Source organism: Nothobranchius furzeri, chromosome 18 (genome assembly GCF_043380555.1).
Source record: "Nothobranchius furzeri strain GRZ-AD chromosome 18, NfurGRZ-RIMD1, whole genome shotgun sequence".
NCBI classification, from domain to species: Eukaryota; Metazoa; Chordata; class Actinopteri; order Cyprinodontiformes; family Nothobranchiidae; genus Nothobranchius; species Nothobranchius furzeri.
Window position 1 is genome coordinate 40,730,384 of NC_091758.1, and position 17,720 is coordinate 40,748,103.

A 17,720-nucleotide genomic window follows, 5' to 3' on the forward strand; every position below is an offset into this window, starting at 1 on the left:
ACCATTGGTGCCACCCATGCACAAAGCTGTGCCTCACCTGGGCCACCCCATTTTAAAAGATCTGGACACCCCTGTGAGCTGCTTTGTAATACGGTGCTGATGCCAACAGCTTTTTTATGAAAAAGATGCTTTATTATTTATCATGAATGCATGGAATGACCGCAAGGCCCTTTTCACCTGCCTGTGGCCTAAAAACTGTTGAAATGATTGATTTCTAACGTTAGCTTAATGAAAACCGAAAATAGGACAAATATTTTAATTATTCTGAAGGTAGCTGATGGTAAGTGAATATTTCACATGATAACATACTGAAGAAATTAATCTTTAAAATTAATGCAGACTATTTTTTATTTAGACCAACCAGAATGCAGATGATAGTAGATGATATGTATCTGCCACTACAACTTCTATTCCAACTTGTGAGCTCTCATTTGTAGTCTGAGCTGATGTAACAGGGAACAACAGAAAAGTAGAGGAAATGATGTCATCATCTTTTTTTATTAGTTGTGCAGGTTTTTTTTTATATTGTCACTGAATCATGACAATATTTTTATAAATAGGTGATTGTGTGTCAGGATATGTGTGCAATTTTATTTATAGTCCTTGTATGTTCAGGGCAGATTTTCAGAATAAAAGCACACATTTTACCAACATCTGTTCATAGTTCAGGGTAAGAAGAAAAATTACAATCAAATAAAAACCCACAATATACTTATTAGTATAAATACTATCAAAAACGACTTGATAAATATTTGAACGTAAAGTGGCTAAAAAAGTTTATTTTCCTTACATAATTTCATTGAAAGCAGAGTTGTTTACATCCACACAAGCTTTTGTTTGGTGATTATTTTAAATGTTTTTGATTTGAAAGTAGATGAAAGTAATCAAAATAAATGAAACTTTCATTTGCACAAGGAACTATGAGAACCCAAAGTGCCCTAAACTACTTTTACCAACCAAAGCCAATTTTCTGGGTGTTGATTATGATTATGTCCATCACGTTGACGTGCTGATGACAATGTTGTAAGTGCCCCACATCACTGGTTCTTCTCTACCGGGGCGACCTCCAAGAAGAGCTGCAGGAAAACAGTCAGTTTGCTCAACAGTCCGGGGCAGAGCTTGTAATGGATGAAGGGAACGTAGACTACAGCTCCACTTAGGATGAATAAAGTCACATAAAGATACTCGATTTGAGGCTTGTCTATGATCGGTGCCAGCACCAGGAATGTGGCCACAATGAGGACCAGAATGGGGAGGATTATGGGAACCTGTGGAGACACAAAGACAAAGGTGTGACAATGATCTGTTGTGGAGTTTTAATAAGATCTTTATAAAACCTGGAGTGATACTGACGCTGTACGGTCTGGGGAGATCTGGCTTCTTGATTTTCAGATAAATCAGTCCAGACAGAGTGATGCCGTAGAAAATCCAAGCTGTGAAACTGTCATCAACAAAAGCGATAGTCAAACACCAAACTGTTGAGTTTCATTAACAATAAATAACACCGGGATCAAATCATCCACCTGAAGAAGTTGACAATGCTCTGAAAGTCTCCAGGAATCAGCACCACCAGCGAGATCAACGTGGTGAAGATGAGAGCTGGAGACGGAGTCAGCCGGTGGACGTGAGCCATGGACAGAATATCTGGCTGCAAAACAAACACGTGAAAATTTAACTGTGCAATAACTTTAAGTTAAACAAATGGATCCAAAAGAGATGGTTACCATGTGGCCTTCTCTGGCTGCCACAAAACACACCCGACCCCCGCTGAAGAACGTCCCGTTTAAAGATCCAAAAGCAGAAAGAGCTGCAGCAACAGACATGATCCACCCCCAGCTGCCCAGCACTTTATTCCTGTTTGAGAAGCAGTTAACACAAAAACAACATTACCATACTGATAATTAAAGAGGTTAATTTATCCAGCTCCTAGTACTACCCCCAGGTAACAGCAACAGCGCTGGAGGTCATCATTTCTTTAGGCGTCATCACGGCCAGATAGCTCACGTTCACCAGCAGATACGTAGCAGTCACCAGAGAGATGGCGATCACCAGCGCTCGGGGGAGATTTACCTAAAAACACAAAACAAAATAATCCCACATGTGAAGAAGATATAACAGTCAATGTTCTCATCTAGATTACTGACTTCTGAAGCAGTTCAGTAAAAAAAAAAGTAACATTTGATGAATGTTTGGTGACCAAGTAGAAGCAAATTTGTGATATCTGAATAAAAAACAACAACTGATAAAAGCTATTGCACACGCATTTTCAAATTTAAATAATGAAGCAACCAAATCCTTATTGTCACCATTATAGATGGGTAACAATATCTTTAGTAACCATCATTTTTGATACATTTTTCATTCATAAATCTAGATACCTTAATGTAAATCTTCATTATTTTCTATTAAACTCGTGTGTAATTTAGCTTTTTTTTTATTTGAAATTTTGCCCAGTTGTCTAATTTTATTTACTGGCACATTTTAATTGATCAATGATCACATTGTAAATCAGGAATGGTTCTGTTTATATTTTTGTTTGTAAATATAGCTGAACGTAAATTAATAGTAATAAGTAATAATAATAATAAAGCCACTTCCACTTCCAAGTAGAACCGTAGCTCCCCTTGTGGTGTCTAAAGGAATCGGAAATAACACCTAAAAGCTAAAAAAAACCATCATATATTTTTAAAGGGAGTATAAACTTAGTAAATGCAAAACGTTTATAAAGAAGCCCGGACAGCAAAATTACATCAGAATCCCACTAGTCACTGGTTGTTTACGTGCAAGCTAGTAGTAGCATCAGACACAGCTAGCTAGCTAGCTACTACCGGAAGTTGTTATAGGGGCGGTTTTTTCCGTGAACCATTGCGTCACAACTGAATGGGTATTTATCGTATTTATACAATAAAAATCATATTGAAAAGATTCCTCCATAATGGGTCACTTCCTGCTAGTTTCGACTGAAGAGGTAAAGCTGATAATATCAGGAACAAGTGCTGAAATTTGTTGCTAGCCATCACCTGGAAGTCCGATTTAAATTTTGATTGACTCTTTACTAGCCTAGAAATCTAGACAGACCTTAGTAGTAGCAAATAGGCAAACTCCATGACATGTAGCGGCTTCATTTAGATTGCTTCTAACTTTTAATTGATTTTTAACTATTTTTACTATATTTTTTGTTGTTTATGATAAATGACCCGCACTTGTATAGCGCCTCTCAGAGTAAGGACTCCAAAGCGCTTTACACTACAGTGTATCATTCATCCATTCACACACACATTCACACACTGATGGTGATGAGCTACGATGTAGCCACAGCTGCCCTGGGGCACACTGACAGAGGCGAGGCTCCCGAGCACAGGCGCCACCGGTCCCTCCGACCACCATCAGCAGGCAAGGTGGGTTAAGTGTCTTGCCCAAGGACACAACATGTGTTTATATATGTGTCTTAACTGTGTAACATTTTTTTCTGTAAATGCATATTTTATTTTTCTATAGAAAATAAGTTCTAGATTTTCTCTTTACTTATTTATATATTTTTTCTATCTCAGAGTTGAGCAGCTGGTCCTCCACCTCTAGAAGAGCCAACTGAGGTTATTCAGGCAGTTGGTTAGGATGCCTCCTGGACCTTGCAGGGTAGAGGTTTTGGGCTTATCCTACCAGTAGGAGGAGCCAGTACACACAACGTCTGGTCCCTGCTAGGGCTGCCACCCATGTGACCTGGACCCAGGAAAATGGGTGATGACGAGACCGCAACAACAAGGTTAGTTGTTTTCAAATAAACTATAGGAATAAAGTTCAACTAAACAAAACTTTTACTCCTTCCTCTATGTTGCTCAGAAGTTTTAAAATGTTGTCCACAATATAGTTATTTGGTCTTAATTTTGTAGTTTATTTTTGCAACATTTGCTTCATTTGATTTTACAGTTTTTATATTAGCTGCATGTTAAAATAGCTGATTTTAGTTGGTTGATATAGCATCTTCTAGAGTCCTGGAACCCCCAAGGTGCTTTACAACACAATCAGTGTTTCACCCATTCACACACACATTCACACCCTGGTGTGGATGAGCTACGATGTAGCCACAGCTGCCCTGGGGTGCACTGACAGAGGCGAGGCTGCCGAGCACTGGCGCCGCCGGTCCCTCCAAACACCACCAGCAGGCAAGGGGGGTTAAGTGCCTTGCCCGAGGACACAATGACAGCCACAAACTGAGTGGGGCTCAAACCTGCATCCTTCCGATTATGGGGCGAGCACTTAACTCCTGTGCCACCGTCACACCGTTATTTTCACCGGTGTAAGAAAAACTATAATAATAAAATCTGATAGTTTTCCTTTGATCCAACACCTCATCACAAGTTATTTACTGACCTATAAACCCGTGAAATGTGTTAACTCATTCTCTTTCCTGGTAAGTTAATTTTTAAAATGAGTGATAATATCCTTGACCTACTGGTGATAACGGTGTCTCACCTCTGGTTTTTTCAGCTACTCTGTGACATAATTTAAGTTGTACCAGCCAGCGTAAGACCAAAGTCCTTGATAGAAAGCCATTCCTAAAGTGTTCACTGTGAACTGAGTCCCTTCAAAGGATTTCTCAACTTTTAAATTCTCCACAATCACAGTTCTGCTCCGTATGACTTTCACTATCCCACCGATTACAATCACTATCAGAGTTATCACTTTGGCCACCCAGAAAACCACTTGAACTCTTAACAGCAAAGCGGGAATTCGTGATGTTGATCGTGGTAACAAGCAGAACAGTGACGCTGCAGTGCATTTCACAGCCAGATGTGGAGGCTGACAGCCAGAGTAAAAAGGTGCCATTGCACACTCTGCAATGCTGATGGCCATTGCAGTGATACCGAAAGGTTTCATAAGCAGGATGAAAGTGAATGCTGCAAAGAAAGCCGGACAAGGACCATAGATCCTCAGTATGTAGATGAACTCCCCGCCAGATTCAGGAATGATCCCCCCCTATCTCGGTGTAGGACAAAGCTGCAAACATAGCTACGACTCCAGAGAGAGCCCAAATCAACAGACTGGCTCCAGGGCTTTCCACGTAGGTCATAACAAACTGGGGGGACATGAAGATCCCAGATCCGATCATGGTTCCAGAAACTAGAGAAACACCTCCGACTAATCTAATAACCCGCTTCATTTTCAAGGTTTCTTGTTGTGTTGCTGCCATGATGTTCTCTGAGATCAGAAACAAAATCAACAAGAAGCCGAAAAAGATGACCGGAGTGTTTGGGAATTTAGAGCATCTGAGGGCAGGAAGACTTTACCTTAACAAAACCGTTGTACAGTTAATGTTTTTACATTCAGCTGTTGATTATAAACTTTTATTATAGGTCTTTATCTCCTCATAACACCTAACACAACTCTGTGAATCATACACCAATGTTAGCAGTCAGTCCATTCATCACAATTAATAAGATTAATGACATCGGTGAATGTAATTTCTTACTTCTGGACGCTTCAACTCCTCAGTTAAATAGTTCATAGTGTTCCATCCATCATAGGACCACAGACCCTGATAGAAGGCTATACCAATGGAGCTGACGCCGACCTTTGTTCCCTCAAAAGCATCATCAAAACTCTCATTGTTTCCCTGGAAAAGCATCACGACTCCTCCCACTATGATCACCACCAGCACCACAGCTTTGACCAACGTGGTAACCACCTGGATGCCGGTGGCTAAACGCACACTCAGGCAGTTGATTAAACTCAGCAACAAAATTATTCCTGCAGCCACACATTTCAAAACCAGCTGTGATGGTGTACAGTCACTGTAGAAGGGGGCTATGACGTATTCAGCACAGGCCAGAGCTACTCCGGTTGCACTGACTGGCCGCATGACGATGACGAAGCTGAAGACAAACATGAAGGCCACGATCTTCCCCACTGTACGCAGCATGTAGATGTATTCTCCTCCAGACCCTGGTATAACTGTTCCCAGTTCAGCATAGCAGAGTCCCCCCAGCATTGCTGTCAGCCCACAGCAGGTCCATATAATAAGGCTTGCCCCGGGACTTCCGATGGAGAGCAAAACGTACTGGGGGGAAATGAAGATCCCAGATCCCACCATGGTACCTGCTATAAAAGACATAGCTCCTATTATCCCAACTTCCCTCTTCAGGCTGAGCTTCTGTGCCATTGCTGGTGGGCTGATGTTGCTGCTTGCTCAGAAATAATTACACTGGACTCACCCCAGACTTTGCTAGTATAGATTACCTATCAGCAGTTGTGGGATGTTAGAGTGAACAACAGGAGGGGACATCTCCCTCAAACAGACACGAAATGAAGGTGTGTCGAGGCTGTTTGACTTTGCTCATCTCTTCCACGATAATTCGTTACGATAACTAGTTGTTTGTTATTATACTAACTAGTTGTTTGTTATTATACTAGAAATATCTGGCTGTGAATGAAAAATTACATATGAGAACCTAATTATTCTAGAATACTCATGCAAACAATGTCTCCATACCTGTTTTTATTGCTCATATAACCGCTGAAAAACTATGAGTGCTCTTTGCAGCATGTGAGAAATAAAACAAAATCCACCTTTGGGGGCTAAGCTTCAGGACATCTTTTTTTATTTTTATGTATTTATTTTTTCTCGTATCCTGTCTGGCTGTGAAGCACACAGAACTGATGTCTGAATGCTGGTGACAAGCCTTACAGATTTACCCTCAGGTGGAGCATCAGGACATCTTAAAAAAATCTTCATCTCGAATAGGTCCTAATATCTAGTCGGCTCATGGGTCCCCAGAAGAACAAAGCCCTGGACTTATTTTCACACAAAACCTAAAATAACATTTCCCCTGTTCAAAAATAAGCTCTTTCTTGTTATCAAAATAAGTCTTTAAAATTCATGGACATCATATGTGAAATCCATGGCGCATAACAAGCGAATTTAGAAAATTGCGTTTTTAGCCCCATTGATCTGCATTCATTGTTTTGTTCTTCCGGGGACCCATGGTCCAGAAGTAGATGGGCGTGACTTAGGCTCCCTATAGTCCCATTCGTGGGTAATGGTGATTGTGGGAGTCAACTAATCTCGAAACCTTCATACCTCAGGACGTTTCAGCTCTTCAGTCACACAGTTCAGGTTGTTCCAGCCTTCGTACGACCACAGTCCCTGGAAGAAAGCAATCCCAATTGGATTGATGCCCACATTTGTGTTCTCAAACGCATCTTCAAAGCTTCCAGTGTGACCCCTGATAAGCATCACCACTCCGCCTATTATGATGACTCCCAAGCCTACAACGTTGGCCACCATAAAAAACACCTGCATTGACATTGAAAAGCGAACGTTAAGGCAGTTTACAATACCTAAAGCGATGATTGCTGCTGCTGCCACAAATTTTACCACCAGCACTGGAGGCGGGCATTCTGCATAGAAAGGAGCTACAATATACTGAGCAAAACTCAGAGAGATGCCAGCAACACCGGCCGGTCTCACAAATAGTACTGAGCTGAAGGCCAACATGAAGGCAACGACTGGACCTGACGTCCTGAGGATGTAGATGTAATCTCCTCCTGATTCTGTAATTACGGTGCCCAGCTCAGCATAGCAAAAAGACACCATTATCACCAACAAGCCACAGCTGGCCCAGACAACCAGGCTGGCCCCGGAGCTAACAATCGCAGAGATCACCGTCTGTGGTGACATGAAGATTCCAGATCCAATCATTGTCCCTCCAATAAGCGATACCGCTCCAATCAGCCCCACTTCCCTCTTCAGGCTGAGCTTCTGCTGCTTGGTGTCCATCATCTGAGGATTCTCAGAGCACCTGGTGTCTCCCGGCCTCAGCACAGAAGAAAACACTATAATTGTGCGGCCAAAGTCACTATTGCATCAACACTTGAAGTTAATAATTATGTGTGACTCACATTTAAAGCCTGTTCTTCGGACCAGCTGTCGAAAAGAATCAGATCTGTTTTTGTTTGGTTGACTTTTGTCTCAGAATAATGTGGTTTCAGAAATTCAGGCAACTTTCAGCTTTGTGCCATGCTTTAAAATGGGAATTTGCAGCCATACACTGATTTTGTAATATAGACTTTGCTTAGACCAGATTTTAAAATATAGATGCCAGATGTTGCTGAATGAAAGGCTGATTAACTGATCATCAGTGAAGGTGAGTAAGGTTTTTGGCATTATGTGATTTAGATTGGTGCTTCAAAAACTTTTCATCTTCAGACCCACCAAATAACAATTATCAAGATGTGCAACCCCCGGATAACTCTGATTTGACAGGATGCTTATAAAGTTGAATAATTCAGCACATAAAGAGAACTACTTCAGCTCATGTCATAATAGTTTGGTAAAGTTTTTGTAACAATTTGTCATGATGGCCGACTGGGTACGGGAGTTGAGCTTGGTAAGGATGTTTGATGTCTGGATTATTTGGTAGAGAACTCTGATCATGGGTTTCAATGAAACGATGACTGAGTGAAGAGCCGGTGCGGCGTCTTCCATATATAGGCTTGGGTGTGACTGGGAGAATGCCGGGTGTTCCCACGAGGAGCATGCTGGGAAATGTGGTCCAAGATGGAGGCCGGTTAGCTGGGAGAGGCCGGTCCGGGGGCTTGGGTTCTGACAGGACCCCCCGGTCCAGGGACGGCTCCAGAAGTCCCAGGGCGACCACGGCGGTCCCAGAAGTCAGAGATAAGGGCAGGGTCCAAGATGGAGCGGGCCGGCTCCCAGGAGCGTTCCTCGGGGCCGTAGTCCGCCCAATCGACCAGATACTGCCAGCCCCGTCCCCTGCGGCGAGCGTCCAGGATGCGCCGGACGGTGTAGATGGGCTCACCGTGGAGGAAGCGGGCAGGCGAAGGCGCCGGAGCCGGAGGCGTAAGGAGGGAGGATTCCACGTAGGGCTTGAGCCGGGAGATATGGAAGGTGGGATGGATGCGGAGACTCGCAGGCAGCCGCAGCCTGTACGTGACCGGGTTGATGACTCTTTGCACGGGGTAAGGCCCAAGGAACCGGGGAGCGAGCTTCCTGGACCCGGCACGGACACGGAGGTCTGCCGTGGACACCCAGACCTTGTCTCTGGAGCATAGGAGGGACCAGGACGGTGTCGGCAGAGGTGTTGGTGAGAGTAACGGGCGTTAGCTCGGGTTATGGAGGCCTGCGCCTTGATCCAGGCATTCCTGCAGCGCCTCACCAGGGATTGAGCGGCCGGCACCGCAACTTCGGGTTCCTGGTGGGCAAAGACTGGGGGCTGGCAGACTTCGAACGGGGACATCAGAGTGGCTGAGGAGGTGTGGAGATTGTGAGATAACTCAGCCCAGAGGAGGTACTTAGGCCACTGCGAGGGTTGGGCCGAGACAAAGCAGCGGAGGTACCGACCCAGTTGTTGGTTTGCCCGCTCCGTTTGGCCGTTGGTCTGCGGGTGATAGCCCGAAGATAGGCTGACTGATGCTCCCAACAGATGGCAAAAAGCCCTCCAGAACCGGGCCGTGAACTGGGGACCACGGTCCGAGACCAGGTCGACAGGAAACCCATGGAGACGCACCACATTCTCCAGGAACAACTCAGCTGTGTGTCGGGCCGAGGGGAGGCCCGGAATGGCGATGAAGTGAACAGCCTTAGAAAACCGGTCAGTGACCGTCATGATGGTGTTAAGGTCATTGACCGGTGGGAGTCCTGTGACGAAGTCCAACCCCACATGGGACCAGGGGCGGCTGGGTACCGGAAGAGGTCTGAGGGTACCAACCGAGGCCTGGTTGGATGTCTTGGAGCGGGCGCAGACGTCACAGGCGCTCGTATAGTCCTTTACGTCCCTCTCCATACGTGGCCACCAGAGGGCTCGTTTGAGGAACCTAAGAGTTCGTGAGAAGCCCGCGTGGCCAGACAGGCGTGATGAGTGGGCCCAGGACAATGCCTCACTGCGACAGGCCGTGGGGACGTAGAGCCGACCCGCGGGGGTCTCTGGAGGTGCGGGATCATCTCAGAGGGCGTTTTGGATAGACTCCTCCAGTGGCCACCTCAGGTGGGCCAAGAAACGGTGCTCGGGGAGGATAGGTGCTGGCTCGGACGTGGGCGTTGGATGTGTGAACTGGCGGTAAAGGGCGTCCGCCTTCTGGTTCTTTGTCCCTGGGCGGTAGGCGAGATGGAACTCATAGGGCTCGAAGAAGAGGGCCCAGCGGGCCTGGCGAGGATTGAGCTGCTTGGCTGATCTGATGTGAGTCAGGTTCTGGTGGTCCGTCCAGATGGTAAATGGCTGAGTGGTGCCCAGAAGCCACTGCCTCCATTCCTCCAATGCCCATTTTATGGCCAGCAGCTCATGATCCCCTACGCCGTACTTCTGCTGGGTGGTTGAAAACTTCCTGGAGAAGTAGGCACAGGGATGAAGCCTGCCGTCAGGCCCGGCTTGGGACAAGATGGCACCGGCGCCGGCATCTGAGGCGTCGACCTCGACCACAAAGGGGACTGCATGATCCGGATGACGGAGGATAGGAGCCGACGTGAAACGGGCGACTAGGTATTGGAAGGCCCGAACGACGTCTGGAGTCAGCCGGAACGGTTGGCCGGGAGTGCTTGGTCGGGTGAGAGAAGTGAGAGGTGCCACAATGGTGCTAAAGTCCCTAATAAAACGGCGGTAAAAGTTGCAGAAACCCAGAAAACTCTGTAGTTGTTTCAGGCTTGTTGGGAGGGGCCAGTCTCTCACCACCTGGACTTTCTGAGGGTCCATGGTTAGTCCTTTATCCGATATCATGTAGCCCAGGAAAGATACGGACCGCTGGTGGAAGGAGCACTTCTCGGGCTTACAGAACAGGTTATTGTCCAGGAGCCAGGTTAGAACAGCGCGAACATGGTGGAGGTGTTTGGCCTTGGACTTGGAGTAGATCAGGATGTCGTCCAGGTAGGCAAACACCCACCATCCCAACGTGTCGCGGAGGACATCGTTTATGAGGCGTTGAAAAACGGCGGGGCTATTGCACAGCCCGAAGGGCATGACCTGGTACTCCCAGTGACCGGTGGGTGTGATGAAAGCGGTCTTCCACTCATCTCCAGCTTTAATACGGACCAGATTGTAGGCGCTCCGGAGGTCCAGCTTGGTGAAGATCCGCGCCTGGGAGATGGCGTCCAGGGCAGACGTGAGGAGCAGCAGAGGATGACGGTCTTTGACTGTGATTTTGTTCAGACCTCGGTAATCGATACAGGGGCGAAGATCACCCTCCTTTTTCCTGACAAAGAAGAAGCCTGCGGCACCCGGGGAGGAGGAAGGTCAGATGAAACCCTGCTGGAGGGCCTGGTCAATATATTCCTCCATGGCTCTGGACTCGGCGGGAGAGAGAGAAAAAAGGCGCCCCCGGGGTGGACTGGTTCCTGGTTGCAGCTTGATTTCCATGTCGTACGGACGGTGAGGCGGCAGTGTGGTGGCGCGCCGCTTGTCGAACACCGCAGCCAGGTCCCGGTAGGGCAGTGGCAGATTGGGTGGTGTTGGGCCAGGGTCACCATCCAGGCAGTCTGGCATGGATGGAGGAGGAGAGAGGTGGGCCTGGCACTGGGTCCCCCATCCCAAAAGGCGGCCCTGGGACCAGGAAATCCTGGGGTCGTGGAGACGGAGCCAGGGAAATCCCAGGATTAGAGGAGAGGAGGGAGCACATATGATCAGGAACTGGAGAGTCTCTCGGTGGCCTTGGACAATCATCTGGAGTGGCTGGGTTCGGTTTTGGACCGGATAGGGTTGGAGGGGCCTACCGTCCACCGAGGTCACTGGCACAACTCTCTCCAAGGGGGTCATGGGGATCCGTAGGCGCTTAGCCAGATCCATGTCCATAAAATTGTCAGCGGCCCCCAAGTCCACCAGCGCGTGCATCTGGAGTGAGGCCTCACCATGAAGGAGGGTAACATGAAGAAGGAGTCGATTTGAAGAGGCGGGGGCTGAAGGTGACCCAGGCTGAGCGACCCCGATACTCAGTGGGTTCCTTCGTTTCCCAAACGTAATGGACAGTTCAGGCGTCTGTAGTGGGAGGAGCCACAATAGGCACAGAGACCCTCATGCCACCGTCTCTGTCTCTCCTCTGGAGGAAGGTGGCCTAATTGCATGGGCTCATCAGTAGAAGCAGGTCCGGGAGCAGGCGTGGGGGAACGAGGAAGAGGTCCAGGCGCCCTGGATGGGCGAGTGAAGGGCTTGGGCCGAACCAGAACCCGCTCATCCATGCGCAGCGCCAGATCGACCACTTCATCCAGGGTCTGGGGCAGTTCCTTACCCGCCATCTCATCACGGATGTAGGTCGCCAGTCCCTCCAAGAAGATGGCTCGGAGGGCAGAGTCATCCCATCGCAGCTTGGCAGAGATGGTGCGGAACTCCGACGCATAAGCGCACACCGTGCGCTCCCGCTGGCGGAGCTTTAGGAGTTGTGTTTCTGCCCCCACTTCGCTGCTGGGTGGAACAAAAGTATTTCTGAGGGCGGACACAAAAGCAGCATAGTCATTGCAAGCCGGTGATTTGGAATTATAAAGCGCAGCGGCCCACTCAGCCGCGCGTCCGGAGAGCAGGGAGGTGAGATGCGCCACCCGACAGCGCGCAGTGGGGAAGCGTCCTGGCTGGCACTCAAACTGCATGTCAAGGGTGGCGAGCAGACCATCTGGGCTCCCCGTCTCTCCGTTCCACCTCTCTGGGAGACTGAAGTGTGGCCCCTCTGTTGGTTGAGCGAGGGCTTGCTGCTGGAGAGCATGGAGGACTGTAGATAACTGCAGGATGAGATCGGTCTGGGAGTTTTGTTTGGTGTGGAGCCGATCGATCAGGGTGTGGAGCTGAATGAGTTCATTCTCCATCTGCTCCATCTTTCTTTTCATGCGCTCGAACTCTGCTGGATCTACGGACTCAGTCATCCTGTCACGATGGCCGACTGGGTACGGGAGTTGAGCTTGGTAAAGATGTTTGATGTCTGGATTATTTGGTAGAGAACTCTGATCATGGGTTTCAATGAAACAATGACTGAGTGAAGAGCCGGTGCGGCGTCTTCCATATATAGAGCTCCGGACCCCACGTGACTCTCAGTTAGTGGACGCCATTTTGGCATGCAAAAAAGGTAAACAAACACGGATGTAACCATGAACATGAACGGGATCCGCTTGGATTTTACTTCGTCGGAGTTTACTTCACACTTTAAAACAGAAGAAATCGTTTTATATAGTCAGAAATTAAATAGACTAAACATCTCCGACCCTTACCGTGTCCCTGGGATACTTTTTAAAAACGCCAGAAGCTGTCGTAGCGGACTTCTTACCGGCACAACACCGGACCTGACCGGGGAACCCCTTGGGATTTACCCGGAGGAGCTGGCTCCAGCGGCTGGGGAGAGGGAAGTCACGCTACTGCCCCCGCAACCCGACTCCGGATACGCGGATGAAAATGGATGGATGGACGGACAAATAACAGATTTACACGTAAGTAGTCTCGGTGAGACAGATAATAGCAATCCAAAGTGCTTTTTATGTGTGATCTGACACTTGATCAACCATTGCTTAAAAATTAAATACAGCTTAGCCGGTTAATTGCTGTCATCATAAAACACGTAAACGGCAGCACGCAGAACTCACGAGGCAACGTTTTACGTGATGTTTACTTGTTGCTATGAGTAATAAGACAGAAAAAGCCACGCCAGAATAAGTTTAGGAAGCCCACTAAGAATCATAATAAAAGCATTTAAAATAAATACCATACACAGCTGAGGAAACGTTGGTTTAAGTACCTGATATGAAGTGGTCGCTGCATAAGCGAAAACCTTTGCTCTTGGGATCCCACAGCTTCATTTTCGCCCGGTCACTAGCGCGTTTTATTACAATGATCCAACGTTTGCGGCGCTCCGGATCTTGGGGAATCCTGTAGATGGCTCATTCCTTATGTCGCCTGTGTCTGTTCTGCATCCTGGGGCACAACAGGAATCTACCATATTTCCTGTTTGATTGAGTTTTCTGACAATAACAAATAGTCCAGCTGCCGGCTTCTGCATGCCAATATGGTGCCGTTTCGATTTGAACTGTTGCATGCCGGGAGAAGTGACGTCAACTCCCGGAGCTCTATAGGCTTGGGTGTGACTGGGAGAATGCCGGGTGTTCCCACGAGGAGCATGCTGGGAAATGTGGTCTAAGATGGAGGCCGGTTAGCTGGGAGAGGCCGGTCCGGGGGCTTGGGTTCTGACACAATTATGTTGGAAATATAGCTTTTGCAAAAGTTAAACTCCCCCTGAGTTCTTGGTGACCTATAGTTGCATTGTGACCCCAACATCGAAACCACTAAATGACTCGGAACTTGTTTAGCACATTTCAGAGTCAGAGGACTCCAAAGCACTTTACACTACAGTATATAATTCATTAATGCACACACATATTTACACGCTGATGGTGATGAGCTACATCATAGCCACAGCTGCTCTGGGGCACACTGACAGAGGCGAGAAGATACAGGTCCAATTAAAGTCCATATCAAGACCAGATCAAAGACCATATTTTAAAACGAGTTTAGGGCTGAAACGATTCCTCGAGTACCTCGAATAATTCGAGTACAAAAAATCCTCGAGTCAAATTCTCTGCCTCGAGGATTCGTTTAATTCATATTTAATTAATTCGTGGCTTTGCAGTCGCCCGTGGTCATGTTTCACCCGGACTGAAATAAGTGACGCACATGCCCACTGGACTGCACACGCGAGTAGCGAATGTAACTTAACTTTCTCTTAAGCCATGGCGGACAACGTGGACCCCGGTGGAGTGCGAAAAAGACAGAAAATGTCAAGATGTGGGACCATTTTTCACGTTGTTAGGCGGAAAACGTACTCCAGTGTAAATACTGTAAAATGGATTTAGCCTAGCACAACACCACATCCTCCATGCTGCTGCAGCGCCTGTAAATGTCACTTCTGCAAGCGGACTCGGAGCCTCTACAAGATAATGCATTTTAGCCTGTATTTCCATATATTCTGCGGACACTGCGACTTTTTCGTTTGTAGCACTTAGTTTCAGCTCACACCGTACGTCTGGTAGCAACACGTCGGACTTAAAATGTGCTAAAAAATAGCATTTTTACACAAAACGTCGGACTTTTTATTGTGTTATTGATGTTTGTTGTCCCTCGGGATTGCTGCAGGAGGACATGGGTATTTATGAGAGGAAAACGAAAGAAAGTAAATAAATGTTTTGTGATCAGTATAATTTGACAAAACCACAGCAAACATGCTTTCTCGACAATCCTTGTTATTGTGTGAGTAAAAACGTGTTGAAATTAAAACGGACGTGTGTTAATAGGGAAACAGCCGGCGAGCTGTTTGCGCATGCACCGTGAGCGGTTCTGGTTCTGTTTGGGCCGCAGCCGCTCGCAGCGCTACTTCCAACAGTTATCCTCCTAGTTTCTGTCTGGCTTGCAGGCTGGTAGATTCTCGCACGAGGGGAAAATCGGCTCAGGTTGTGTACTTATTTTTTGCACAGCCATTTGTTTACTGTGAAGTAAAGTTGAAGTGCTGAAGTTTTGAAAACTAATTTTGAATAAAACTTGAAGAATAACTGGCAATTGCTTGCTCATTTTAACAGGTCTTTCATAATTATAACATGCTATTTGATATAATGGTTTACAAATACAAAAGGGTAATTTATTAGAGTACTCGATTAATCGAAAAAAATATTCGATAGAGTACTCGATTACAAAAATATTCGATAGCTGCAGCCCTAAACGAGTTTAAACAAGTTTTTGTACACTTTATAGACAAAGGATGCTCGGTAGAAAAGCAAAAACAACATATTGGTAAAAACAGCTCAGGCCAGCTGACAGTACGTTGGCTTGAAGGTTTGGGCTTGTTCAGTAGACTGGCCCTGCAATCACGGAGTTGCTTTTCTGGACATGATAGTACTCTAAAAACCAGAGCAAGCCTATTTGTCTTGACAGCTAAGTCTTGGTGGGTGTATTTGGGTGCATTTTAAAATACGCAGAGAGCTGCAATGGTCAAGTGAAAATCTAGACCTCAACCTAGTTAAAATGCTGTGGTGGGATCTTTAGAGCTGTATGGAAACAAATTCCTGCAAACCTTAATGAACTAATGCAACACTGTAAAGACGATCAGGTTAAAATCCCCCCACAACAATGTGTGACACAGAAAACCATACCGAGTCATTGTTACCAAAGGCAGGTCTAAATAAGGAAAAATGGCAACTCTCGTGTTGGTAGTGGCTGCACAGGCTCATGACAGAGGACTGCCAAAAACATTGGTAAAAATGATGAACTTGGTGGACTCAAATCTTATGACGATACTGAAAGGCCTGGGACTGCTTCTCTCAAGCTTCACAGCTACAAGTTTACACACCCTGGTGGATTTTTTAATGCCAATTCTCAAAGAAAATGAATGAACACACAAAAAAGTGTTTTTTCACTAATGTGATGTGAAACCACTTTATTGTGAAATAAACAAATGTGTTTAACAAAAAAAAAATGAAAACAATAACTTGAACCATCCTACCCTCTCAACTCGACCCACATCAGTGAGCAAATCACCCAAACTGCTCCACCAGTGATCACAAGTCCACTGCACTGCACCAGACTGTGGCACACAATCACAATCATCTGGATAAGCTCAGCTTTTCACACTTTACCTCATCAACAAAGTGGGCCCACTTGAGAAATTGTAGACTTGATTTCCTGATAGACAGATTTCCACTTGTACAAGGTGACAGCACTAACTCACCAGTCTACAATTAATTTAGAGGTTTAAAGGTGCACTATAAGAAGTAAAAATTACATCTTGTCATGAAATTTGGTTACTGAAATCACGTTAAACAACTCTGGAGTTTTTTGCCAGCTGTCATCAAATTACAATTGTCGGCGCTGCAGTATTAGCTCACAGATATGGCAACGCCACACTCACTTAGGGTAAACAGTAGTTACGTCCCTTCTTCCTTTGTTTAGAAAGGAGAAAAACTGACAATCCAGCAGCCAGCTGGATACGAAATATGTTTCAGTAAAACCTTCCTTCCAAAATGACAAACATCAGACTCTTTTGGGATTTTCTCACTGTAAAATTATCTTTATGTTCTTACATATTACATCTTTAAGTAAAAAAAAAACCCAGCTCATCAGTCCTTATTGTTTTAGAGAGGGACCATTGAAAGAGTGTTAACAATCTGCAGCATCTTTCTGTAAAATTAAATATTGACAACACACATCAAATACACAATATAGTGAGTAGATCTCAGCTATGCAGTGCAATATAAAATTCCTACAGTGTGCAGAACACTCTTATCTTAAATGTAAACAGCAATGATCTATTTCATAGCGTTAGGAATGTAGACATAAGACTTGTTCACTAACTTTCAACTGATCTCTAAATCGTCGTACCTCAGGACGTTTTAGCTCTTCCGTCACTTAGTTTAGTGTGCTCCAGCTGCTATATGCCCAACGTCCCTGGTACAGAGCGATACCAGCTGGATTGATGCCCACATTTGTATTCCCAAAAGCATTTTTAAAGCTTTCAGTGTGGCTGCTAAAAGGCATCACCACCCCACCTATTATGACTGTCAGGGCCACAATTTTGACCATCATGAAAAACACCTGCACTGACAATGAAAAGCGAACGCTCAGGCAGTTTGCACAGGTCAAGACGATAATTGCCACCGCAGTGACGCATTTTACCACCAGAGCTGGAGGGTGCACTCTGAATAGAAAGGAGATGTGCTGTACTGACCAAAACTTAGAGCAACAGCAGCATTACTGATT

At 46.1% G+C, this 17,720-nt stretch overlaps 2 protein-coding genes across 3 annotated transcripts in view; one reads left to right on the forward strand and one right to left on the reverse strand.

Annotated features, from left to right (window-relative positions):
* Positions 1-479: 479 nt before the first annotated feature.
* Positions 480-7,927, reverse strand: zmp:0000001267 (b(0,+)-type amino acid transporter 1). Of its 2 annotated transcripts, none has more exons than XM_015975669.3 (6): positions 7,079-7,927; positions 1,937-2,070; positions 1,725-1,854; positions 1,524-1,648; positions 1,354-1,441; positions 480-1,268 (listed from the first exon to the last, which is right to left on the reverse strand). In XM_015975669.3, the coding sequence occupies exons 1-6, from the start codon at positions 7,778-7,780 to the stop codon at positions 1,038-1,040; spliced, it is 1,410 nt and encodes a 469-aa protein (XP_015831155.3). In that variant the 5' UTR covers positions 7,781-7,927; the 3' UTR covers positions 480-1,037. The 2 variants fall into 2 exon arrangements, with proteins under 2 accessions (XP_015831155.3, XP_054586143.2); XM_054730168.2 differs by lacking the exon at positions 7,079-7,927 and adding an exon at positions 5,471-6,657.
* Positions 2,616-17,720, forward strand: part of LOC107396117 (transmembrane protein 151B) — a 44,161-nt gene continuing 29,056 nt past the window's right edge. Inside the window, exons 1-2 of the mRNA XM_070547094.1 lie at positions 2,616-3,398; positions 3,552-3,763. The gene's annotated coding sequence lies outside the window, so the exon portion shown is untranslated. The remainder of the gene's footprint in view (positions 3,399-3,551; positions 3,764-17,720) is intronic.